Raw genomic sequence first — 27,742 nt, 5'->3', positions numbered from 1 at the left:
GCAGCAATGAAATTATGAAATTATGCCTCAAATACATTCAGGGGGAAACACACAGTCACTGTTTTATGTTAGAAAGAAAATACACTTCAGCTCATCCTCTGAACTTTGTGTAACATTCAGGGACGACGACCTTCATTTCATTGTGCAGCTCCGTGTTTGTAGAATGACAAATAAATGAACCTTGAAAAACACAGAGTGAACTGACAGTCTGCAGATACTCAGTCAATGTAAATGTTTCTTTGTGATAATGAAACTCTGCAGGCTTGTGTTTTCCTTGATGACAGACCGGAGAGAGATCATCGGATACACAGCACAGGTAAGATCTCTTTCCGGTAGTCTCATTTCAATCACTTCACTTCTGCTGCATATCGTTCCCCCGCTCCTCGTTCTCTTCCCGGTGCCGGACTGCATCTCATCACTGTGCATTCTGCCCACAGGCTTCCCCGTCACACTCACACAATGGGAGAGTCATGACTCAGGCTCTTTGGCACTCTGGTTCCTGACTGCATCAGCGGAGTGAAGCCAACAGAATGAATTGCACAGACCCACACATGCCTACGTAATGTAGACGCACATACATGAGCTCATAAACTTGCATCTCTTACATGCTCGAAAGCTAAAGCATAGAGTTGATATATGGCCAAACAAATCCTGGAGAGAGACAGGCAGAATGATCTTTCGTCAATAGAACTGCGTGACTCTTGTATTATCTGGTTCTATTGCTGCTTGTTGGCACAGACTGACCACTGGGAAGTTTGGGATTTTCCCACTGGGTCCATCTTTTAACCCTTTACCCCTGGCATTACAGCCTACACCAGTCAGCCCCAGCCTCAAAAGGACAAAGAGGTGGAGTTAATATGGGTCGATGAACGTCTTATTACAATTCAGGGTACTGCAGATCAAACCCTGCAAGATGGAAATGGCATTTCCCGATGCAAAGTCCCAAGAAAAGTACAATTTGCCAGGTAGAAAAAAAACTACGAGGTAAAACAGGCTGAACAGCTTCGTAGAGCTGCAGCTGGCGATAATTTTATTAGCTTTTTCACGACCTATTGCTTGGACAACACAGATATTCTGCTTTGGTTAGTTTAGTTTTGGACTTTAAACTTTTATTTTGTAATAATACTACCACTGCATTATTTAAATTTAGGGCCTAAATGCATTTCCCTGCAGAGAAAATACATCAACATGACAATATTACGTAACGAGGGCAGGAAATAAACAACAAACATAAATCGTCCTGTAACCTTTTCTCACTCAGAGTCTGGTGCAGTTCACAAGAGAACAACACATAAACAGAGCAGTGACTAACACACACACACACACACACACAAAGTCAACACCGAACTCTCCCGGCAAAACTTGACGCTGTCCCCTACTGATGACATCATCCTATGCTGGCCTAAAGGTCGCTGATGTCCGGAAGCCGGCCGTGGGCACTAAAATGGCTCACTTCCTCACATGGCTGCACAGTGACACAAACACACACAAGCACGAACACACAGCGAAGGAGGACGCATACATACATATACAGGAAGCAACCTGCACACCCACACACACACACACACACACACACGTCCGGTGTGGTAGCTGAGTGGCAGGATCTTGCCTGAAGACAGCAGACTTCATTCCAGACTCCTTCCCCCAAAACATTCGCTCATTATATCCACTGTCTGTCTGCATGACGAGCTGTAACATAAACGTCTCTCACACAGCCCCAAAAAAAAATCACTGCTTCGTCTCGCTGTTTGGTTTTCAGTGGACTCACTGCATGAGGAAACTATTACAGAGATCGAGTCGGAAACAGAAAGACATCTGAAAACACAACAGGATGTTTCCTGAATCCTCTTTTGGCCATCAAGCAGCTGCAGGACCAGGTCACCCACATTATTTTTTTAAATCTCTACTTACTGCCAGCTGTTTTAAAGTCATGCAGATAGTTCTGAGATACCTATTACTGATATTTTTGCTACCAAACCAGAAGCAACGAAACATTCACTGCCATTACACCGACCACTGTTCTGTCTTCAATCAGCTCACATCCTGAGTTACCAAGAATGGATGTTCTGATTTTGGCAGATTCTCTAAATGCTCGACTACTTCAGGTGTGCTTGATTGAATGTCCACATGCTAAAGATGTTGCTAGCAACAGACGCCGTACCTGCGTGTGTGAGTATGTCTGTTTGCGGTTGGGTCACATCTCTGACTAACCTCAGAACTTCTCCGGCCCACATACTGCAGGGAATGATTGATTCGGTTCACCCTTGGCTGACATGTGGCAGCGCTGCGGCCAGCTTGTGGCTCGGCTCTTTTAAAACAGGAGTAAGACCACCCGAGTGCCATCATTCCACACAGCTCGGGGCTGGACGATCATCTCTGGCGTGTGCCAGATCTGAGCCACAAAGTTTCTGAGAATTAACTTAAATGATCTTGCACATCCATCTCGTCAGGCTTCAAACTGTGCGCTTGTTTCTGGACCATTGTGGTTCAGACCAATCGACATTTAAAGGATTGTTGGCTGCTGCAAGAGAGATTCTTCGTCTAAATATAACAATTGTGGCTCTTCAAGAGGTTAGTGAAGATGCTACACCATCAGTTATATCAGAACTGAAGGTACATCTCACTGACAGAAGACATGTTTGCTCGTGTCTTGACTGACATTGTTAAAACTTTGATTTAAGTGAGTAAGTAGGAAGTAGGAAGTTCTAATTACCCAAATTATTTTTTTTTACTATTTTGGTGACTTGCAGGTCAAATACTGGGCTAAATATGGTGAAAAGTAATAAAGTAATCTTAAGCATAAAAGTTTAACAAGCAGATCCTAAGTACATGTTGAAAGAGAGCGAGTGATTAAGATAAGATTATTCATTATGTAACGGGACATCCAAACAGCCTTTCACACTTTTAATCTACAGGAGATAACTTGACTTGCAAATCACCATAACTGCATACCAGCATCTTTTCTTTTTTAATCGCTTGCTCTCTGTAGTCGTCCCGTTCTGCAGAAGATCGTCAGAGCTGTCGAGGGTTAAGTGTCCCTGCCTGAGGCTGCTGCCACCTGCTGTAACTCAATGAGTTCTGGTTGTGGCCCAGTTGTGCAAAGTAGCCTCTGGGATCTGTACCGCGGAGCAGCAGAGTCCTGTGATGAGCAGCAGCCTGCAGCTCTGCAGCAAACTCACAGTATATATACAGTAAATAAGACAGTCAGGAAAAGAAAAACTCACCTGAAGAAGGTGACGAAGAACTGCACCAGGTCCATGATGCTGTTGTGCTGCGAGAAGGCAATCTGGAAAAAAGGACAGAGAAGAAAGGCTAGTGTGAAAGTTGCAGTGATCATATATCTTATTATATCTCTGCTATTTTCATGTCTGTATATAAATAAGCATCATTGCAATTTTTCCCAGAGGCTGACATGACATCTCCAAGAGCAAATCCTCGTATTTAAAATGCATTTTTGCTCAATTTATTGTGAAGTGTTTAAGCACAACTACATTTAACAACATCACAATTACATAAAATGAGACAAATATAAACACAAACCTCCAGTTTGACCAAAATGACCTTTTTATTTTTACATTTCCAGCCTGATATATAGAATAAATGACTTATTATACCATTATGTAACTCCATTTTACCCAAAACACAGAGAAGCAGAAGGTTAAACAGGTACTGAAACATTTAAAGACATCAGGCCAGAGGTAAGTGATGAATAGTTTTGAATTTAATAAGTGCATATCTTAAAAAGGAGCTGGATTTCTTTCTTTTTTTAATCTGTGTGTTTCTCACAAAGCAACCAAAACACACAAAGACTTAACATTCCACAAAATCCAACAAGCGCCTTACGCAACCTTGCTCTCCTCACACATGTGTTACGGCGCATCATGTGAAACTGATGCAACAACTGTGCATGAACGTCTCTCTTACCTAAGGCCAACGTTCAGAGCTCTTACATAAGGCCAACAATTTCATCCCTGCCAAACACATTCTCGCATGTTCTCTATCTCCTTTTGACACACACGCCGAGCACAATGCCAGCCATCACCCGTATGGTTTTGCAGGTTATTATGAGATTAACCTGTGAGAAGAAAGGCTTCTGGCCTTTTGTGCTCTGAAGTGTTTCTGCGGCACTTTGTTCAATTGAACTCCGACAAACCCGCTGGATGTTACAGCACCACTAAATCCACTGACTGCACCATCCATCATCGCTGTGTTTCCTGCGCTGGGATGCCGGTGCGGTGTGTGGCCCCTCTGCCGTCCCCGAGATCTGATACACTCAGACATCCTGTGGGATTATTTTAAAGGGTCAGTTCACCCATATTCCAACAGAGGAAGTATATATTTTTCCATTTAGTCCTCGTGGTGTTCAGTCATGCGGACAGTTTCTGGTTTTAGGTGTTGAGATCTGAAGGAACCTGGCTCTGGATCGTCTGCATCCACACACATACAGAGGAGGAAAATAACAATTTATATTTATTTATAACTATTACATTTGAAAAGCTAATATCAGCTAGACTTTCCAGAATCAATATCTCATTATTATTGCAAATTAATTGCCGTTCCCAAAGTAGTTTTCAATGAGCGAGTCTGTCCTTATTTCTTATTAGCGATACAATTTATGATCATGAAATCACAGCTGTTTAATTCTGACTCACAGTAATAACATAGTTTGTGGTATGCAGGTTTTCTTGTGTGTTCATAACTCATCATTATCGCTGCAAAGACGTCCAAAAACCCCAAACTAACTAAACTAACCCATCAAGGATAAGTGGCAAAATATGGTGAAATTAACCTTTAAATCGAACATATACTTTCCATGTCAATTAATGAAGCACGAAAGACATAAACAAAATGTTTTTTCTATATATATTCAAAGAATACACATTCTACTGTATGTTGCAACATTAAAATAAAAATATGAAACGATACAAAAAACATATTTCCTCTCCTTTCATCAGCAAAAACACCCACATATTGCTCACAAATCACTCCAAAGCCTCTTCCTCACCTCTCACCTTATCTCATCCCTCTGCAATCTGTCTTCATCATCAGCTGAGTGTGTTTATTGTGTGTGTTCACCTGGTTTTTGTTGTTTTGTTTCTCAGACTGTGAGCGATGCAGCTCCTGCTGTTTCCGAACAAAGTTTTGGCCCTTAGCTATGAAAACTTCCTAAAAAAAAGAGCCATTGTTGTCCATGTTTAACCTCCCTCATGCTAAAAGGATTATTTATTACAGGCGTAATTGATTTTCCATTCACATTTCTGCCCTGTAGGAACGAAACAGAGCAGAGTTGTTGTTGTCTTGTTGGACAAGGATTCGGAGATAGATGCACACAGCAGAGCAAAGTCCTTCAAGGTCACAGCCAACCACAGCAGATAATGTAATGGTCAAGCTCAAGATCACAAATGGACCACGGACAAAGACACAGAGAATACCCAATGCCAATTCCTAAAAATGAAACCTCCAGTTTACAGAGTTTCAGATAATTCAAAGCCTGTTGAACACACGGAACAGAGAAGAAGACGTAGTCGAGGTAACGTATCATGTGTCGACGTGGAGAGAAAATGTGCTTTTCCGGAGCGTCGTCAAGTGCTCTCATAGAAACAGGACAAAGATTTTCAAAGCTGTATTTCAGTAATAAAAGACAGAACAAAGCCACGTTCAATGAGTTACAGCGGTATTCAAGTTGTAATGATCAGGTTGCATCCTTGACCATTTTAAACTGTAATTAAATTCAAAAGGTCCCATTTTTCTTTCTCTAATTATAAAGCAGGCTGATGTGCTTAATAAATACTAAGAAAGGATCAAAATGCACACAGAAACGCTGCCTTCAAACCTTGTCCTTGTGTGCAATAACACTCGCAGAGCAAATACGAAAATATGGTGGGCGGTGCCGGCTCAGGCGCACAAGAACTGACCAATCAGAACATCCTGGATTCTGCCTTAAAGAGACAAACCCTGAAATGGTGCGATGGAGGGTGAAAAGAGGTGCTGCAGCAACGAGAAGACACCCTGAATAAAATAACAAACCTGGAAATGAGCATAAAATGGGACGTTTCACAGTTAGTTACTCACATTTAGGATGTGTAGTCCTCAAAACCTAAACGATGAGTAAGTTACTCGTGGATGTGTGTATTAAGTTATGCTGATAAGCTTGTGCCACTTTATACCAGTGGTTGTAGTTCAATAGTATTTTTCCTGGCTACATAAAGGCTCAACAAAAAAAAACACAATAACTAATAAACATGTCGTATTTTCACAATGAAAACTACACTGCTTGTACTTCATAATGTGCAGAGCGGGAAGACATGATGAGAGCTCTCACATTACTGTGGATGAGGACATCAGCTGTAACATTCTGTTCTTAACTCAGACGTCAATGTCAAGTAAGTCTTTTTGTCTTCAGTGTAAAAAGCTTCAGGTTCCTAATTAAACAGCTGCGATTTCACTTTAGACGTCTTCACATGATGAGCCGTTTCATAAGAAGCGAAGCCCGTCTGGCAGACCTGCACTCTTTTATTCATTTGGACACATGTATATTTCATTTTAACTGGCTTTAAAGTCTTGCATTTTCCTTTATGAAACTTTAAAACAATGTGAAACTGCTACATTCGAGGCCGCTAATGTGCAAATTAGCATGTGACATCATCTGATCCTCAGGACAGATGGTCTGCCGGAGCAGAAAAAGATCCTTTTTTTTTTAAATTAGAAGGACCCCTGAGCAGCACTGCAGCTCACAGAGACTACGAAGTATTAAAACAGTGATCACAGGCATCACAATACATTTGACGGCAATATATTTCAAGCGTGTCCAACATGGGGATACCTTTAAATGGCCCTAATAGCCGGAAAGGCTGTTTCTTTGTCTTTGGCGAATCCTCTGAGACCAGTCAGGAGGAGAGAGAAAGAAATGGGGCAGAATGGACTTAAGAGGTTTACCGGCATTTGTGCAGCAGGTTAAAATGGTCTGACAGTGAAAAAGCTGCAGAAAAGCTGATTTTGCTCCAGAGGGACACGGCATTAATACAGGCATCAGGGAGAAAAGAGCCTGGCTTTGCATTCAGGCCTCCCATGCAGCAATTTACATCATTACTCCCTGACAATATAAAGACTTATTATGGATGTGCACACACTCACACACACAGAGACACACACTAACACACACTGACTCAGAAAGAAAAGAAAAACAACAACATATGTGCACATATGCTGCAAGTAAACAGATAAACATGCATCAAAAATGAATGCAACAACGAGCCGAGACACAAAAACACACAGTGGACAAACTGTGAACATTACACTTAATATGGTTAATTTATAACGACTCCGACATACCGCTTGATTTATCTCTCCCTGACACACACACACACATACACACTTTCCAGTCCCACAGCAACTCCGGCCAACAGCCATCATTTCAATTTACAACAACTGCAGTCGTTAAAAACAACTATAATCAATAAGCTGTTTAGACCACACCCACACCACTGCAGAGCCACAAACACACAAGCCTGACCTCATTACACACACACACAAACACACAATCACATATACCTACGCATGATGCAACCCTAACGTACACAAGTTGTGTACAAATTACCATAAACATGTAAAACTTAATGCACTACTCCTGGATATCTGCTTTAATTGGGTTAACGTTCACTCCCAGCTGAGACTGTGTGATAGCGCTGGTAAATTTATTCATGGTCATTTCAGAAGCTGCAAATTTCATTTGTTTAGTCAAAACAAATTAAATTCCATCTCTCAAGAGAAGTGATTTATATTAGATTGAAAAAAAAAGGCGGCGCGGGGTTTAACCGTTTCATTTCACATGTACAGTAAGAAATCTGCAATTTCGGAGGAAGGGATTGATGCACGCTGTCCCAATTTGGGTCGTTTGTTGCCATAGTAACACTTGCAACTTTCTTCCGAACTGTGGTCAAAACAAAACGATATCTTAATTTATTTATTTACCCAGGTTTCTGCCTTGCTGGGACAAATGACTGTGTACTACTGTGCTGTTTAGTGGATCAGATAATGGAGATTTCTGGATATCTGAGAGGGTCAGAACGTTTGCACACTGTTGGGTTTCACGGCTGGTGGGATCCCATCGCACGATGGTCCCTAGTTTACTCTACATACTCCTGAGGGGAATATCTGTCTCATTAGCAGCTAAATGCTCCACTAAGTCACCAGCTAGTCTCCAACTGTGTCTGTCTGCGGGCTCCTGCTGAGCAGGTGGTGTACAGTGGGTTTTCTGGAGATAGCTGTTGCTTTTTTCAGAAAATGACTGTCTGATGTGGCGGAAAACGACACTGCGGGAGTGCTGAGAGTGAACCAAAACCAACAGATCCTCACAACTAAGTGACTGAATAGGCTGATTGTCAGGAACTCCCAAAACAACATGGCCCCTGCAGTGCAACGGCGACATCACACCTTCGTCATACAGCCACAGATCAGTTTAACTTCTGTTAGAAATGTACATAAAGTCTCCTGAATGAAAGTCTAGCACTTGTTTAATCTGATTATCCATCCCTGCACCTCCTCCCTGTACACACTTTCCACTCTTCAGACTACTTCTACTACCATGGCCGTAATAGTTACAGCAGCAAAGACAGATGTCAGTGCATGCTGGATGTCAGCAGACGGCTGCCCGGTGTGAAACAGAAAGTCAGCAGCGAGTCATTTTAATTTATTAAGATGGTTGACTTACAGCAAGTGACCAACTTGTATCAAACTATTCTTTTAACACAAACCAAAGTCTAATCCCGAACCTAATCCAGTAGCTTTTTTGCCCAAGACTGAAAAAATTCAACTGTATGTTGAAGGTTTAGTCGTCCGTCACTGGTTCGCTACAACTGCCATGTAGTTTTGGGTGTCATCTGCGTATACACTCATTTAGGTATGTGGATGTGTTGCATAAACATATTGATTATTCCCACATTTGTGTTACTTCTGTAGGGATTTTCTACAAGTCAATCAGCCCTTAAAGCAAAACTCTCAGCAAAATGCAACCTAGGATTATTTTGCGAAACTTTAGTGTAAAAACGTAGTAACGACGAAAGAGGCACTTTTAAGATTTATCGTATTTTCGCTTTCGGGTCAAACTCATTTTCAATGGGAGTGCTACGGTCAAATTAGCGATAGCATCAAAATCTCTATTTTTAAAACAGTAAGAAGTCTCGACACAACATGAAACTTTGCTGGTAGTATCACCAGGGTCTCTACACATGAACACGAGCATTGAGAACATTGTTTGTGTACACAGAGTTTACTAAAAAGAAGGTTTTTGAACAACTCACGTTAGCAGATACAGTTCAGAGTGTGTACAGAGTAAACTCTGTGTACACAAACAATGTTCTCAATGCTCGTGTTCATGTGTAGAGACCCTGGTGATACTACCAGCAAAGTTTCATGTTGTGTCGAGACTTCTTACTGTTTTAAAAATACAGATTTTGATGCTAGCGTAAAAGTGCCCGTAGCACTCCCACTGAAAATGAGTTTGACCCGAAAACGAACATACGGTAAATCTTAAAAGTGCCTCTTTCGTCGTGAATAAGCTTTTACACGAAGGTTTGATTTGGGTACATTCACTAGGTTGCATTTTGGCGAGAGCTTCGCTTTAAAGAGTTACATTTGTTTGTTCGTTTCCACCCACTTGTCCAACATGTGATGAGTGAAAATGAATCTTTCCTCTATATTTACTGCAGAAACGGACCAAATCATTTGTTAGGCAGCAAAACATCATCAGTGGAACAGAGCGTAATGATGAAGAGCTCAGACAGTCTGAACAGAGATAATGAAAGTTCCCCTTATTCTTAGTTAGGCTTAAAGTAGAAATATCTTTCCACCTCTTAGATTAAATTAAAGTTGAGACAGAGAAAGTGTGACAAATGTATGACACCAAGTGTTTAATGTGGAGGCTGGAGCTTCTGCAACGCAGCGTGATGACTGTAACCGCTGATACAAAAAGGTTTTTGGAGGAAACGCTGCAGGAAAGAAGAAGTCAGATAAATTACTACAAATGGGAATTCTCCAACAGACAAAGAAAAACTGAAATAACTGCAAACACACAAAACACAGAAGCTGTTTTTCTTTACTATGGAATATAATTGTTTTGCGATCAGGGGTCAGCTAACTTTTCAGGGGCAATACTTTTTTTAATCATGAAGCTCAAACTGCAATTTCCACAGGGGAGAGTGTGTGAGAGTAAAAGACAGGAACTGAGGGAGGAGACGGAGGTAAAAGATGAGAGGAATGACGTAAAGAGGCCTCCAAGGACCCTGCCACTGAAGTCCAGTCATTACGGAAGGACTACGGTGGCCCTCTGGGGACAAGTCCGCAAGCTGTGACAGCAGCGGGCTGCCTTTTATATCCCTAACCCTGAACTCAGGGCTGCTTGTTAAAACCTGAAAGGAAAGAAAGTGTTTGGCAGATCAATAAGAGAAGGGAGAGAAGAAAATGAGCAAGGAGAGCAACAAAGAAAGGAGGAAATGGACGGAGAGAGCAGGAGGAGGGGGAATGAAGAGATGAAGCAGAGAAGAGAAGCTGAGACAGAAGATGAACGGAGGACGACGGTGGGAAAAGTTAAAGCAGCAAGAATCGGTTAATTTACTCTTCTGTCTTTATTCTCATCAGGGCTGCAGGCTGCAAATATACAGCAGGTAGAAGGAAGGAAGAGGACAGAGGACACATGTCATCACAGCTGGACATCCGCTCATAGCTACAGCTGTTCCTTCTCATAGCAGGAATAACATGGCTGCATCAGATTCAGTAGACTGGTTTTTGCTCTTGAACTGCTGACGACAATGTCCAGCCATCTTTGGGGCAACAAAACAGCTATTTTCAACAAGATGTCGGGACTTTTTGTGTCTTCTTGTCAACAAAGCCTGGTGTTTCAAGCAATCCGACCTACTCGGACCAGAACCAAGTTGTTTTTGTGCCTAAATCTAACCAGACTTTAACTAAATCTCTGTCACTACACAGAGATGAAAATTGAAACGCCAAGATACTTAGATAGATGAACACCACTTCAGCGCTGCAGACTTGATGCAGGTACTCTTTAGCAGTGTTGAGGCTCATTACTCAAAAAAGTCATATATTACACATTACTCTCAAAAATAGTAATGCCTTACATTACATGATTACTCCCTGAAGAAAGTAATTAGTTACATTACACGTTACATTCATGTTGCTCCACGGTTCCTTAGCAACAAGCTTTGCGTGGGCGTGCTGTCTCTGTAGGTGCTTCGTTAAGTTTGAGGTAGCGTTAGCAGCGGTGGAGAGAAGTTTCCAACACGGACAAAGTGAAACTCAAAGTTATGTTTGTATCTCCAACCGTCAAAAGTGGCTTTAGGCAGCGGGGGGTCTTCAGGCAGGTCGCATGCAGCAGCATGTTCTGCTCGTGTTGTTGACGCTGCCATTGTTATCCCATCTCCCCTTGCAGGTGGCGACTAACCAATCAGTGATGGTGAAAGATACCTCGTGCCACACCCCAACCAATCACTGTTACATTATCGAAGGTTACTTAACCCAACACTGCTCTTTAGAAAAAACAGCAGTAAGATAATTAATAGCTAAAAACTAATGATGAACAGTAATTTAGTTTGAAACTTGCACTTCCAAAAGTCCTGTTTTTTGTTTGTTTTCTGTGCTCTTCGTCTTGTTACCAGTTCACCCTCTTTTCTGACAAAGTGATGAATGTTTTCTCTGTTATATACAAGTTTGGTCCAACTATACACAGCCGAGCAGATGTGAGGCAGGAAAAAATGTAAGAGCGCTCCATCAAATCAATAATCTTGCTTCAATTACAAACGATTCCCTAAAACTATATTTTTATGCTCAATTTATGTATGCAATTCCCCTAAATGTAGTCATTACCCCTCTAAAATGAATAATACATAACTTGGAAACACTCTCTTATGCTCTCACATTAGGTAATTTCCCTTTGCTCACTTCTCTGTTATGAAAGGGCAACAGAGCATTTTGGAGGTTTTAAACACAATCTGACGTTCGACAGGCGAAAAAGAATATCCAGCGCAGGATTTCAGCACAAGATAAAAAATGAAACTTTATCAAATTCATTCTGGGGTAAAGAATATTTTGAGGCTTTTTGGACAGACATTTACAACTTCTGTTTGAGAGAGAAAATGTAAAGTTTTCAGTTGACTTTTCACTCTTCTTCATGTGACTTTGGGTAGATTTTGTTCTCTCTCTCACATATATAACCCAAGAAAACGATGCAGGAGTATATCACACAGTCCTCTTAATGGAGCTCATGTGCCCTGCATAGTGATATCTATTGGTTTTAGTCCCACATTAAGCAATAAAGGGCATGCAAACATCAGCATGTTCACAAATGTAAATATACATTTCCAGCGGACTGGAATGTGTTTACTGCACACTCTTCCTCTCTATTTGCATATTCATGGAGCCCTAATGACCAAAGTGAGGCAGTTTTCGAGTGCCGTCTCCACCTACATGGTATGTAAATGAGTGCAGCTCTGCCATATGTGTGCACTTGTTGTCACGAGAGCTCACAGATGTAGCGCTCTTTTTTTAAACAGGTGCTCAAGACCCACTACTGCCTCAATCTGCAGCTCGAACACGAGAGAGAAACTGCTGCGAGAACAGCACGATATCATCCAGGAGCACTTTCCACTTGTTAGTCTGATTTCAGATTTCTGTAATAAGATCTCCCATGTTCTCATTAACAATTATACCACTTACTAATCAGTCACCACCAGAAACTCACCAGAACCCAATGCAACTGGCATTAGATTAAAGCGAAACTCTCGCCAGAATGCAACCGAGGCTTTTTTGTGAATGTACCCGAGTAAAAACTTTTGTGTAAAAGCATAATTACGATGAAAGAGGCACTTTTAAGATTTACTGTATTTTCGTTTTCGGGTCAAACTCATTTTCAATGGGAGTGCTTTTTCAACTTCAAGGTCAATATTGTTTTTCGCTAACGACAAAACAAATTATCCTGCATTTATATGGAACTAAGCTTTAGGAGCGTTCCACCTTAACTGTCCTCCAGGTTACGTCACATTCTGAGATCGACACTTCTCCACTGGCAGGACGGCGGCGAGCAGAACAAGCTACTGCTAACGTGAGTTGTTCAAAAACCTTCTTTTTAGTAAACTCAGTGTACACAAACAATGTTCTCAATGCTCGTGTTCATGTGTAGAGACCCTGGTGATACTACCAGCAAAGTTTCATGTTGTGTCGAGACTTCTTACTGTTTTAAAAATAGAGATTTTGATAATATCGTAAAAGTGCCCGTAGCACTCCCATTGATAATGAGTTTGACCTGAAAACGAAAATACGGTAAATCTTAAAAGTGCCTCTTTTGTCGTAATTATGCTTTTACACGAAGGTTTGACTCGGATACATTCACAGAAAAAGCTTAGGTTGCATTCTAGCAAGAGTTTCTCTATATCTTCCATCAAATCCTGTTTTTCACATGACCTCACACTTTGCAGTGTCTTGTTCGTGGAGCAGTTTGTACTTTTTGTATATTTGGCACATTAAACTCTCCAGTCCCTCAAATCTGGAATATAAAGACAGAGTTGATCAGAGGTGCAAATGTGTGTCACTAAGATGATCTGTTCTCTTTCCTGGCTCGAGTCAGTCGCCTTAACTTCAAACTATGACTAACTTTATCTCGAGCATCGGCTTTTGACTTGAAGGACTCTGCAAGAAAATGTTGTACGCGACATCTAGTTTGACTTCAAAAAAATCACAAATATTATTACGTATCATGACTTTTGGACTGTTATTAATCTTGACAAATAGTCACAGTTTTGTTACCTTTAGGTACAAAAACTCCTCGGTCAGGTTTAGAAAAGATCATACTTCCGGTTAGAATAACTACGTTCAGTCTTGTCACGTACGTGACGTCAGTTGAATACGTTAACTTACTTGAGAAGAAGAAGAGAAACAAATCACTCTGACTTTTCCTGCTCTTTATACTGCTACACTAGACAGGCACTAGAACCGGCTGCAGATTTCCTTTCCTTCCGATCGACTGATTACCAGATTTAATTGAAACACATTGATCTGGGTCCATAATCTGCCCGTTATAAATGCTATTGTGCCCGGGTCCTAACAACGAATTCCCACACGACCGGTCTAATTTGTCCTGATGCTGCTGATGACTGCAGTTGACTTCCTGTCCGGTTGAATGGGCAGCACTCAACCTTCACTCTTCTCTGCCAGCCTATGGAACATAATACCGCCTGGACGAGATGCATCTGATAGACACTGCCCCTCCCCTGTGTGTGTGTGTGTGTGTGTGTGTGTGTGTGTGTGTGTGTGATCTGATTAGCAGAGGCATCCTATTTAATGACGGCAGGCACAGAGGATAAATAAGTGACTGTGCACTGAGCGGCAAATCAAATCAACCCGACCAATCACGCCGGCCTCCAGTTCGACTGCAACAAAATGGCTGCTCACCTCTGACAGAAGGCTTTTAATCAGCCGGCCTATAGGCTGTGATGCATCGAGGAGGGAATGTAGAGACGGAGGCAGACAGGAACATGCAGACGGATGGACGTGGACACGGAGAAGATGTGTGTTGTACATCAAAAACCCACAAATGAGGATTTAAAAAGAGCGGAACGTGTGCTTTGTCTCCCGCAGTCGATTTTAATTCAGCATGTGCGACAGAAAGAGTGAAGACAAAAGCCTCTTCATCGCTCATTTTACTAGTTATTACAGTTCTCCTTTTTTCCTTGTGGAGATAACATTTTCTGCTAAATTACAAACAGAGATGTTTCGAATTAGAAACAGTTACGGTCTCAAGTTATACAACTTCTGGCTGAATTAAACAGTCCGTTCTTTTCAAAACACGGAAGACGGCGAGAGAAAGTGGGTCATGTTCCCAGAATGTTTGTGGGCTCGATCAATAAAACATGATTTTTTGATTACAAAACGAAACCAGGCCGGTTACTAGTTTCTGGAAGAAGAAAAAAATGGTTTTAAAAGTTACAAATCAGAGTGATGATCTAAAATGTGCCCGTGGCACATTTTGTATATTTATTCTTTTATTTATATTCTACACAGTTTACATTAAACACATGATTTCTACTGAGTTTCTTTATGAAACATTTAGCTTTTCAATTCTAATATTTAAGAAGCTATCAAAGTCGAATCTGCAAATCAAGAATAAATTAACAAATAAAACTTTCCAATTTGTAATCATTTGAAAGCATGAGCCATCATTTTTCCTGGAAATGGAGACACACAGTTAAAGTCTGTAGTTCCTGATGTTGTAACTCACCCCTACATGGTTTTAAAACCAGGAGCACTCTGGTAAATGTTGTTCTCATGATGCTGAGTGCAGGAGAATGAGGGCGGAGGTGCAAGGTCAAGCGTGACAGAACCGATCAAAATCAGTTCCAGCAGAGCGACCGATCCCGACACCTCCCCTCCGCCCTACAACCAGCCCGGACTACCAGCTGACGTCAGGACGCCGCCAGGGAAACACTCACAGGTCGCATCAGTGCATGTGCGTGTGTCATACGTGTGCGTTTATCGTGGATTTCCGTCTAGTTGTCGACCTGCTGGGTGAGGACAGTGTGGACTCTGATCCATCTGTGAGAATATTCTCACCTTTTTCACCAAACGTAGAACGTTTCAAGTGATGAAAATGTTCTTTACTCCAGATTAACAGTGCGTGTGTGACTAGGAGACGTTTTATCTGCATTTTTTTTTTTTTGCACATTTAAAAGTATTGCATCAAAAACAGTTCATTGAAATCACATAATTAAAAATAACTTCCTCCTCTTTTAGCTAAGATGGTTATTGCCTCTTTTTCAAACAAAGAGTTAATGTGCTTAAAGGGATATTCAGGTGTAAATTTAATCCATGGTCTAAATCACTGTGAAACTGTGTTAGACTCCCTCTCAAGAGATCAAGTTAGCAGACCGCTAATTTACGGAGTTTTATCAACCTCAGAAACGACCGCACGACAACAATACACTGCAGTAAATGGATCCAAATATAAACCGCCACCAAAAAGCCACAAATAATGCTCAGAACAGCACCAAACTTCAGCAACAGTACAAATAGGGTCTCAGCACATAGTCCGGGGCCTCTAACCTCCGCTAGCTTAGCTGAATTTCTATTGTGAAGCTAAAAACAGATTTCAACTCTCCTCCATCAGCTTCCAGGTCGGGGAAGTCCCGACGCGACGATTACCGAGTGCGGTTAGAAATGCTCAATTCCGTTCTTTTCCCTGTCCGCTCTCGATAATAACTGTTATAAACTGGCAGGTAAGACACATATGAACTTTGATTGCTTTTCCATGGAGTCATAATCAGACATTTTCATCCATGAGCCGCGGAACTCTACTGCACTCGGTAATCGACTCGTCAGGCTTCCCGTCAACAGGAAGCTGCTGCAGAAGAGTGGTAAATTTAGTCAGCTTTTCAGTAGAAATCCAGCTAAGCTAGCGGAGGTTAGATGCCCCGGACTATGTGCTGAGACCCTATTTGTACTGTTGCTGAAGTTTGGTGCTGTTCTGAGCATTATTTGTGGCTTTTTGGTGGCAGTTTATATTTGGATCCATTAACTGCAGTGTATTGTTGTCGTGCGGTCGTTTCTGAGGTTGATAGAACTCTGTAAATTAGCGGTCTGCTAACTTGATCTCTCGAGAGGGAGTCTAACACAGTTTCACGGTGATTTAGACCATGGATTAAATTTACACAGGAATATCTCTTTAAACAAAATTTGCTGAATAAGAAAACTAATCTGCATTCTTTTCTTTTTTCTTGCAGTCAGATGGAAACTCAACCATAACAAAAATGAGATAACAAGCAGTTGCCGTGTGTTCATTCCTCATATTAAAAGCTATTTAAATAGTTGTTAGGTCAACTCTGCAATGACATTAAATTCGCTGCAACTCTGATAAAAGTTTGGCCGGTTTTGAAGCTTTGTATGCCGAAGAATCGACCTCGACATGTCACCGTACTTCTACTCCTTTCTCACCGTGAACAAAAAGATTGTCATGGCCACGAGAGGAAAGTTCTCTGGAAAACATTTGTCATTCTAAGGGACTGAACTACGACTTCTGCTGTGGCATTTTGGAGACTTCACCAAAAAAGAAAGAAGTGATGGAACACACTTTATAATTGCACCCGTGGGCGGAAATCATGTTGACATCACCTTCATTCTCTGGCCGAGACATGACGAGACTTCCACAAATCGAGAGAAAGCAAATCAATGAATAAATGTTTATCAGTGTGTGTGTTTGTGTTTCACTGCAACAAACCAATCAAATCAAATTTCAGTGTTAGTACAAGCTGCCAGATTATCAAACATACACAGCTCAGGTGTCAGATTTTATTTTGGTTTGACCTCTGATATTCAAAATACTGTGAAATATTAGGAGTCCTTCTCTGGGGGCCATGAATATTCACCGCAGATCACAAGACCTTCAACCATTATTTGTTTATCGGTCGAGCAGAACGTTTGACACGACGATGTCAGGAGACGAAAAAGGTCAGCAGGGCAGCGAGATCATTTAAAATCATCTCCCCGGAGATTAATGAATAACTATTCCACATTTCCTGACATCTGGCTGGTGGACGTCGGGATCTGTAGCTGTGATGCGTTTGTGTTCTGTCTCTTCCTCCCTCTCTGTCCTTCGTGTTTGTGTGCACCTGTATGTGTGTGTGTGTGTGTGTGTGTGTGTGTGTGTGTGTGTGTGTGTGTGTGCAGGTCTATTAGATCAAATACATCAGACCGGGTCGTTACCAATTCTCAGGACAATTTCTCATCCTCGCCCTGCGCTGGCGTCAGAAGCCACCAAGGTCAGAGGACCGGACGCCGAGCGCTCCTCCTGTTACACCCGGGCACGTCCGACACGGCGGTGAGATAGAACCTCATCGTGGTAATTATCATATCACCTTTCAACCAGCAGATATATGGAGCGCTGATAATGTAGCAATAATGGGAAATGCATATGAGGAGGGGGGAGCGATCGATGGACAAACGACCCATAACGAGGTGCCGGACGCTCTGCAATAAACGCCGACATTTATACACGGAGAACGACTGCGATAACACAAGCTGACTGGGATTAAGCTTCCAAATTATCTTTCTCCCTAATGTGCTGGGCTTCGGTCCATTATATCTGAGCTTTCAAAAGATGTAGTTAAGCACAAGATATCCATTCAGTCCTCGCAGAGACGGATCTTTGGCGTAGCACGTGCAACATATGTCCGATGTCGCACCGTCGACTAATTAAAATCGAGAAGTTGCTGGACAAACTGAAGAAGTGGGTAATGTGGCGCAACTTCACACTGTGCTTCAAACTATATCTTGATATCTTAACCTGTTAATGAACGCCCCCATTTCAAGGTTCTTTTTCCGAAATGACATACCGAAATTAAAAGCATGACAGCTCTCACATAGTTTGAGACTCAGGGATGTGCTTGGTACCATTGGAAAGGTAACACCCTCAAGTTGTTTCTAGAAGTGTAAGTGTGATTCTATGTCAATAAACTGACTAAGATATAAGGGTTCAGGTATGTCTATGGACACAGCAGACACAATTAGGCCACAGCCACAGGTCTCAGCTTGCTACACTCAAAAATTTATTTTTTTCACAATTTTTTTTCTAAAGGCATGTCTGTGCGTTTTGCTTGGGTCCTTTCTTTCCAAGAGCTCCTACTGAGATTCAAAGGCTTCTAACTTGAGAACCCCTTTACCTAGAAACATAATCTTGGTCTCAAATGAAAGCTAAGACCCTGCAGGGTTTCTTGCTTGTTCGACACTTGTAGCTAGTTTGGGGTAAAATGACATGGATATTCCCATTCTATGGACTATTGGCGAACTATGAAAAGAAAATTGTGGCATGACGTTGTAGCTGTGGAAAAAGGGAACACTCTGAAGGTATGTAGGCATTCTTGCTTCTTGCGGTAGAGGGCTCTTTCTAATGTTGTGTCATGGTGAGTTTAGAAGGCTGTTACATGGTCTGGAAATAACTTTTTTCCTTTGTGTTTGGGCTTAAAATAATCACGACAGTCTCAGCTTTCCAACAGTGAGTATATACTGTTAAGATCTGATGCCTCAAACTATGAGCAAAAAAACTATTAGTTTTTACGAAGGGTGCTCGTTTAGTGAAGGGTGTTCCTATGTTGGAACGATGTTCCTTAAGTGGTTAAAAGGCTGCCAACCGCTTGCTGAATGCTTTTGCAATCAAGCCGCTTCTGGCAGCCATCCATCCATCGTTCCATCCATCGTTCCATCCATCCATCCATCCACGACACATCTTTATCTGTCTCCAGACTTGCTGTCCTTTCCCTAAATCTGTCAATTCGACAGTCTCCATTTTCTCAACACTGGACATTTCCACTATACGGGAGTCTCGACATCGGTTTAAGAGCCGTCCCGTCTTTACTCTCCTCCCTAATTTCTCCATTCTGTCACTTCTTGAGTCCATCCATCAGCGCACACACACGCCCGGCACCCTGCACGACAGTCATCTTAAAATATCACCGCTAAAAGTCTACTTCAATTTAATGGATCATAAGGCTGGAGCGTGAATATTTAGTGTGTGCGGCTGCCGCCTGGAGATTTAATCCGGTGCTGCATAATTGATGGAGAGACATTGGGAAAACTCACAGATCATTAAATGTGATAGCGGATTTGCAGAACACTTTTCAGAATAGTTTATGCTCAGCGTTCTGTCAGGGCGATATGTTGTGCAGAGAGACGGCTCCTGAAAACTGGAGATGATGATGATGATGACGACGACCATGAATCCTCACATGCTGTTTTATTTATGTTTTATACTATAACCCGACATTTCGGGAGAATCAGGGTTTTATTAAAAATCAGTGATGGAGTGTAACTCAGGTAGTTGTTCTTTACTCGAGTCCATTCTCTGCTACTCAACTACATTTTGGAGGTTAATACTGTTCTCTTAACTCACTATATTTATTTCATAACGTTAGGTCACAGTTATTTTGCGGGTTGCGAGCTGCATCAGAGCAAAACCAGCTAATTTCGTAAATTAATTATTTTACTAGCAATCATATAAATCAGAAAAATGCTAAATATTAGATCTTTTACTTGAATTTTTGATATCTAAATATGTTTATTGCCACAATTTCTTTTAATATTCAACTAAATTTAATAACAGATACTTAAAGATTTTAACTTAGGAACTATTTGTATGGGAGACTTCACTTCACTTAGACCCAAATAATATTTTAGCACTATATTTTTACCTTTAATCCTAAACTACGCATGCTGAAAGTAATTACCTTTCTGATTTTCTTTCTTTTCTATCATTGTCAGTGTATTTTAACTCAATATCTGCGTAAAAACAAGCTTAATATTCCCCTCAAATGCAGGTTTTAACATGTAAACAGACATTTGAAACTTTCATTCTACGACGAAACCAGATGTCGCAGTGAGATCATAAAATCTATTAAACGTGTGTTTCTCTGTCATCAAAAAGAAATTCGCAATATTCCCCCTCTGTTGGTACGGGAAACATTTATTTGCCGGTTTATTGGAAACAATAAGTTTGAGTATTTACAGTTTGAATGTTTTTTGGCCTGGACGCTAAACATGACGGTCGCTCTGACATCTTTTCATACCGAACAGAGAAGCTCAGATCTCATATTGTGTCGCTCGCTGATTACTCGTGTCACTCTATTAATCCCAAAAGAAAACTGATTTACAGAGTAGGCACATGAATAATACCCAAACCGATTAAGACAAATTAAAGACACAAGTCATCTGAACAGAGAGCCCCTTGAACAATGCAGGATAGTGATCTGTATTTATGAACGCTGTTGCGAAAGACGCCAAAAAAATGCAATGTGTGATTCATTTTGTGAAGCCACACAAGGAGAGTTAGTTTTCTTTGCTGGATTCAGATTTGTTGAGATTGAAGAAAAACAAGACAACAAGTCAACAATTTTATCGTGATCAGGAAACAGAAGTTTTCAAGTCCTTGAGGCTCAAAAGTTCACTTATTTCTCTGTTTAATTATCAGTTTATTTCTTTCTTTAATCATTTCTGTGCTGACATATTTGCTGCCTGTAACACTCAAACAATTAGTCGACTAACTGATTAATCATGTGAGACTTTGCTGCTTTCTTTCCATTTAATATGACTATGAATTGTCACCGTGTGTGACCTCGGGCTCTGGAAACTTACGATGGTGATTTTTCAGTATTTAAGCTGGTGGAGTGATAATTAATAACAATTAGATAAATCCATAATAAATAGTCGTTAGTTGAGTCCCAGGCTGTTGACCTTATTTTTTCCTGTCTGTGATCATTCATCAGGCTTTGGTAGAAATGTAACATTAAGATTAAAAGGTCATTTGTTTCCTTCCCTCCCCACCGAGCCTCTAACCTGGATCTTGATCGGCCAGCTGAAGTTGGACACGTAGACGTAGAAGGTGATGTTGTGGTGGAGTCTGAAGTCGAACTTCTCACACGAGAAGCTGTCACGGTGCTCCTTGATGTTGGTCCTCGCTATGATGGGCATCTCCTCGCCCGAGATGGTGCCGGCTGCGAGAAACAGAGAAACACACACACGTACGAACACGTCACATGTGAACTACAATTTCAAGAAGAGGATTGTCACATGAAAACAAACGATTCCAATTGAAATCAGGAGAAATTTGCTTCCTCACACGTGTATTCCTTATTTTTTAAAACTAAAATTGGAACGTGAAAATAACAATAACATCACAGGTGAAGTGAAAATGTTCCCATGATGGGCTTCTTCCACGTGTGGATGAGATAAAAGAGAGAAAGTCAAGGACAGAAGCACCACTGCGATGTTCAGTGTGAAAGCTTCGAGGCTGTTTATTCTATCTCTGCTCAACAGCCTTGATTTATTGTAGAAAACTAACAGACAACGTATCAACAGTTTGTGGTCATCTATAAGAAATGTTTCCAGAAGTGAAGTTAGACATGAAGGATGTGAGGAAACACCGAAAAACTCCCTCAACCCAGTAAAGACATTATCAGTCGTATTTAATCCAGCAGGCTCTGTTGAAACTCCAATTCAGAGATGGATGACAACTGATAGAAATAGACAGAATAGAAATATTTTGGGGTACCGGAGTGGTAAATACTGAGACTCAACTGAGAGTAGTAGTAACAACAAAAAGGCACAATCCAGATGGGACCAGGAAGGAATAAAGTTGGGATCGGGACGAATCAGATGAATATTTCCCCCGTCTCAGCTTAAAGGGATATTCCGGTGTAAGTTTAATCCATGGTCTAACACACCGTGAAACTGTGTTAGACTCCCTCTCGAGAGATCAAGTTAGCAGACCGCTAATTTACGGAGTTTTATCAACCTCAGGAAACGACCGCACGACAACAATACACTGCAGTAAATGGATCCAAATATAAACCGCCACCAAAAAGCCACAAATAATGCTCAGAACAGCACCAAACTTCAGCAACAGTACAAATAGGGTCTCAGCACATAGTCCGGGGCATCTAACCTCCGCTAGCTTAGCTGGATTTCTATTGTGAAGCTAAAAAACAGAGTTCAACTCTCCTCCATCAGCTTCCGGGTCGGGGAAGTCCCGACGCGACGATTACCGAGTGCGGTTAGAAATGCTCAATTCCGTTCTTTTCCCTGTCCGCTCTCGATAATAACTGTTATAAACTGGCAGGTAAGACACATATGAACTTTGATTGCTTTTCCATGGAGTCATAATCATACATTTTCATCCATGAGCCGCGGAACTCTACTGCACTCGGTAATCGACTCGTCGGGACTTCCCGTCAACAGGAAGCTGCTGCAGAAGAGTGGTAAATTTAGTCAGCTTTTCAGTAGAAATCCAGCTAAGCTAGCAGAGGTTAGATGCCCCGGACTATGTGCTGAGACCCTATTTGTACTGTTGCTGAAGTTTGGTGCTGTTCTGAGCATAATTTGTGGCTTTTTGGTGGCGGTTTATATTTGGATCCATTTACTGCAGTTTATTGTTGTCGTGCGGTCGTTTCTGAGGTTGATAAAACTCCGTAAATTAGCGGTCTGCTAACTTGATCTCTCGAGAGGGAGTCTAACACAGTTTCACGGTGTGTTAGACCATGGATTAAACTTACACCGGAATATCCCTTTAAAAACAACTTTCCAGTTTGAAACTCTGCAGCACAGTGAGAGTCAGTGCGCTTGACCCAGCTGCTTTCAGTGTAAACAACCTTGTGAGAAGATGTAAGTGAGCAGGTTGGGATGAAAACAGTCTTGATTTTTATATATTTTTTTAAATATGAAAGCGTGCTTCTCACCCCGAGCAGGCAAAATATTTTCACGACACCTCGCAGTGATTCAGAGCGAGCTTGTAAATTCCTCTCAGCGCTGAAGTGGTCTGATTTCAGTATCCTTCAGCGCACTATCAGCAGTTCTGTTTTAATGGCTGAGTTTTTCAGACATTGTGAATAAAATATTTTCACCTCCTGCTTTATCAGGGCCATTAAACACTCTGTAATAGTCTGCACACACACACACACACACACACACTCTCGAGGCCTGCAGTCCCAAAACTGAAGAGGGCTCTGGGCCCCAAGACACTGCAAGTGTGAGAGCAGAGTGTCTTTTTTATCTTAATTAAAATCAAGAGGGAAAATGTATAAAATGCCCTATGCCTAAATTCAAAATAGCTTCTGATGTGTTTTGTCAGGAGGGGGAATCCCCGAGAGGTGAACAGCAAAGTGAATATGACCATTTCACTTAAGGACACTCGGACGACAGATAAAAAAAGATACAGACTGTGAGAAATCTGTACAGACAGGCAGCTAAACGACCAAACAATCAGCCACCGCATCGAAACTCAAATTAGATTTTATATTAACAGCTCACTTTGAGTTTCATTAGAACAGCAGTGACATGTCGGAGAAATTTAGTTATCAAGATTTATGACTTTTTATTAAAGAGACGACTGCCTTTAACGCTTTTACTGACATTAAATGTTCCTCATTAACTTTCTTCAGACGGGATTATAAAGGTAATGTGGGTCAATATTGCAAGCTTTGGTTATTCTTCTAATTCAGCACAGAGAAAAATGAAATAATGGAGTTTTTTTTTTCTTTATTTGAAGATATAATATGTCAGAATTCTGCATGAGATGTGTACTTATATAATCCCAAATAAATCCACAAGCTTACATAAGACATGGTTGCATTTTGATTGGTCACCTGATGCTTCTTATAGGGCAGGAAAGTGGGCAAATAAGACTAAACTTAAAGTGAGTTAAACTTTAAAACTTTGTCGTCTTTGAACATTTGTGCCGGAGTCAGCAGCCAGGCTGAAAATCAGGAGTGAAGAGAAATCCACTTTTTTTATCCCAAAAGTTGAAAAGTTATGTCTGAGCTCTCCTCACGCCTGTGAAACGACTCCAAATCAGAGCAGAATCCGATTTGGCTTCAGGTGTTTATCCCTCCAGAGGGTCTGTCTCTGAACCCAACTCAACCCCCACACAACACCAGACACACAGAGAAGCCCCCAGCAGTGGAAATTACATATTACATTTTAAACTCTTGAAGGACCTTTCAGTTATTCAGCTCAGGGTGAAGGTTGGTGTGATACTACTCTCAATCAGACACAGCTCGCAGACGAACAATCCTGAGGAGAGTCTGATCAGCTGATATCATACCCCGACCTGTGTGGGTGTCTGCTGCTCTTGTTTATTGACCACTACGAGCAGGCGGAGAACCAAAATGCCTGTAAGGAAATCAAACAAAAGTGATTTTTTAAGTACGAATACAGTTTATCAATTCTCTACCTGTGGAGCTGAACGACCACGTGATGTTGAGGTTGAAGTTGTTCGAGGCGTTGATGGACATGTCGAGGTTCTTGTTCGCCTGCACACAAAGATAAAAAAAAAAAACACATACAGGGTTTTGTTACTGAGCTGGAATAAAAAAGAAAAACTTGCAGGAAAACTTCGGAAGTGGAACTGCACAGGATGAAGGCCTACGAGGCATTCACACACAACACAAAGCAAATTCTCGTTTATTTATTGACTGCAGAGGTGGTCTGCAGTTCACGCTGTTGGACATCTTCCTCTGAGTATACACGGTGGTTTTGCTTATTTTTCCTTCAGGTCTGTCGACCTTTTTGCACTTCGTCCACATTCATGAAGTACGTCAGGAAAAGACTTGTAACACCTCTGGGGCAAATTTGAATCCGTTGGCCCTCTTTGTGTATCGCATCGATTTTGTCTGCGATGCTGCATCCAAATTCCACTTTGAGTTGTGTCTGAACACACCTGAAGGCACCGCGAGAGAAAAATAAGTCTGATAACTCTCAAGAATTTAGACGTCTCTCACTGTCAACAGCAGATAACTGCGCTTCAGGAAAAAAAATGCTCCACAGCTTCCTTTAAAAACCATCTTTGGGGTATCCTGGAGGTCAAATTGTCTACGTTTCTATACAAAAACAACATTCTTTGTTCAACTTGTCTTCACACTCCTAACACACCAAATACAGCAGCTTGGTCGGTGGCATTACGTAACTTTAACGCTGTAGTTAAGAGCAAAAAAAGTTAGCGACAGATGGTGATCGGGGTGGTTGGATGGGTCATACACAGGAAGTCTTGTTACGTACATTACGCAACTTTATATATGGAAGTGACTTGACTGACTTTGAACCTAATTAAGTAGTTTTGGTGCCTAAACCAAATCAAAACATGAGCAGTTCACATTAACAGTCCAAAAGTCAAAGTATGTCATATCACGGTATGTTAATTGTTTTTCAGTAAACCTTAAAGGGATATTCTGGTGTAAGTTTAATCCATGTTCTAACACACTGTGACACCGAGTAGGACCCCCCTCGGGTAAAGTTTGCAAAGCGCTAGCTCACGTACCTTTAGCATCCTCAGAAACAACCGCAAAATTTTCTATTGGGAAGCTAAAAACAGAATTCAACTCTCCTCCATCAGCTTCCGGGTCGGGGAAGTCCCGACGCGACGATTACCGAGTGCGGTTAGAAATGCTCAATTCCGTTCTTTTCCCTGTCCGCTCTCGATAATAACTGTTATAAACTGGCAGGTAAGACACATATGAACTTTGATTGCTTTTCCATGGAGTCATAATCATACATTTTCATCCATGAGCCGCGGAACTCTACTGCACTCGGTAATCGACTCGTCGGGACTTCCCGTCAACAGGAAGCTGCTGCAGAAGAGTGGTAAATTTAGTCAGCTTTTCAGTAGAAATCCAGCTAAGCTAGCGGAGGTTAGATGCCCCGGACTATGTGCTGAGACCCTATTTGTACTGTTGCTGAAGTTTGGTGCTGTTCTGAGCATTATTTGTGGCTTTTTGGTGGCGGTTTATATTTGGATCCATTTACTGCAGTGTATTGTTGTCGTGCGGTCATTTCTGAGGTTGATAAAACTCCGTAAATTAGCGGTCTGCTAACTTGATCTCTCGAGAGGGAGTCTAACACAGTTTCACAGTGATTTAGACCATGGATTAAATTTACACCGGAATATCCCTTTAAGCTGCCGTATTTGAACAGTTGGGAGTGAGAACATGTTGAATCTTTGTCCTTATTGCAGAATATTTACAAGAAAAAACAATTTCAACCTATCAGGCGATGTTTAACTGAACAGAGAGTGTCACGGATACGACAAAAACTGGGTCCCATTTATGTGGAAACACTTTTAAAAGTCAACTCTCAACCGCCTGTGTGCCTTTTTTTTTACCTGTTCAGGTGTAGCCATGAAGTTGATGGCGGTGTAGTAGCGGTCATCTTCTTGAAGCAGGCTGAATGTAAACTGGTAATCGATCAACAGGTTGTCTAAAAGAGACAAAGACAGAAAGAAACATGAAAAAAGATAACACAGACAAAAACAAACCTACTCAAACTTTCAGACTTATTTATTAGCAGAGGTACACGACTTAGCTTTGTGCTTCAGCCAGTTAAACTTTCATTATGATGTCATGTTTCTACAACTTTTTTTGTTTTGTTTGGTGCTCTGATCACATCAATTCTCTCTTTAATAATACCACTCTGAATAAAACCTCCTTTTCCGACTGATTTTATTGACGACGCCGTCGAGCACGGACAGATTTATGAAAGCAAAAACGCGGCGGGGAACTGAGCGTCGGTCGATATTCAATTAGATGAATCAGGCTACAGCGGTGTGGAGTTTTGGACGGAGATCTCAATCAGTGGCAGAATAAACAAGGTGAGCACGCATGTGTGTATGATCACACATTATATAAGAACGAGTAAGAGCGTTCACGGTGATGATGCCATTCTGTCAGACGAGCAAACGGTCCGATCGATAGAACATGAGAGAGTCTAAATAATCATGTTCTCTTAGAGATTTAATCGGGTATGAAAGCAGCTCTTTGTTAGCCTGACAATGGCCGACGTATAGAGGGAATCACGGTGATTCCACATCTGGACTGACAGCAGGAACCACGACAGGTCACCTTGTCTCTCTGCCTGATGGGGGAGGACGGGGGGGGAGGAAGGGGAGAGGGAGGGGGAACACCGAGGAAGATGAGAAGAGAGAAAAGAGGGAATTACAGGAGAGAAAGCAGCTACGTGGCCACGAGAGGATAACGCTGTGAGAGGATATTTTTTAAGTTAATCAGCGTGACTGCTGAGCGGCAACCCTCCAGGGGGATCCAGGTGTGTGTGTGTGTGTGTGTGTGTGTGTGTGTGTGTGTGTGTGAGTGTGATTCCTGCCTCTGAAGGCAGCTCAGGTTAAAACAGATTCAGGCAGGTAACACTTGTTGTT

At 41.6% G+C, this 27,742-nt stretch overlaps 1 protein-coding gene across 3 annotated transcripts in view; it reads right to left on the bottom strand.

The window, feature by feature from the left end:
- Nucleotides 1-27,742, bottom strand: part of atrnl1a (attractin-like 1a) — a 237,858-nt gene that overhangs the window by 107,968 nt on the left and 102,148 nt on the right. For all 3 annotated transcript variants that reach the window (XM_030441997.1, XM_030441996.1, XM_030441998.1), the window contains 4 exons: nt 26,696-26,790; nt 24,773-24,851; nt 21,382-21,539; nt 3,225-3,286 (listed from right to left, as the gene is read on the bottom strand). In XM_030441997.1, coding sequence (XP_030297857.1) covers nt 3,225-3,286; nt 21,382-21,539; nt 24,773-24,851; nt 26,696-26,790 — 394 coding nt within the window. The remainder of the gene's footprint in view (nt 1-3,224; nt 3,287-21,381; nt 21,540-24,772; nt 24,852-26,695; nt 26,791-27,742) is intronic.

The sequence above is a fragment of the Sparus aurata genome, chromosome 15, assembly GCF_900880675.1.
Source record: "Sparus aurata chromosome 15, fSpaAur1.1, whole genome shotgun sequence".
NCBI lineage: Eukaryota > Metazoa > Chordata > Actinopteri > Spariformes > Sparidae > Sparus > Sparus aurata.
This window is presented reverse-complemented; position numbering and strand designations above follow the sequence as displayed.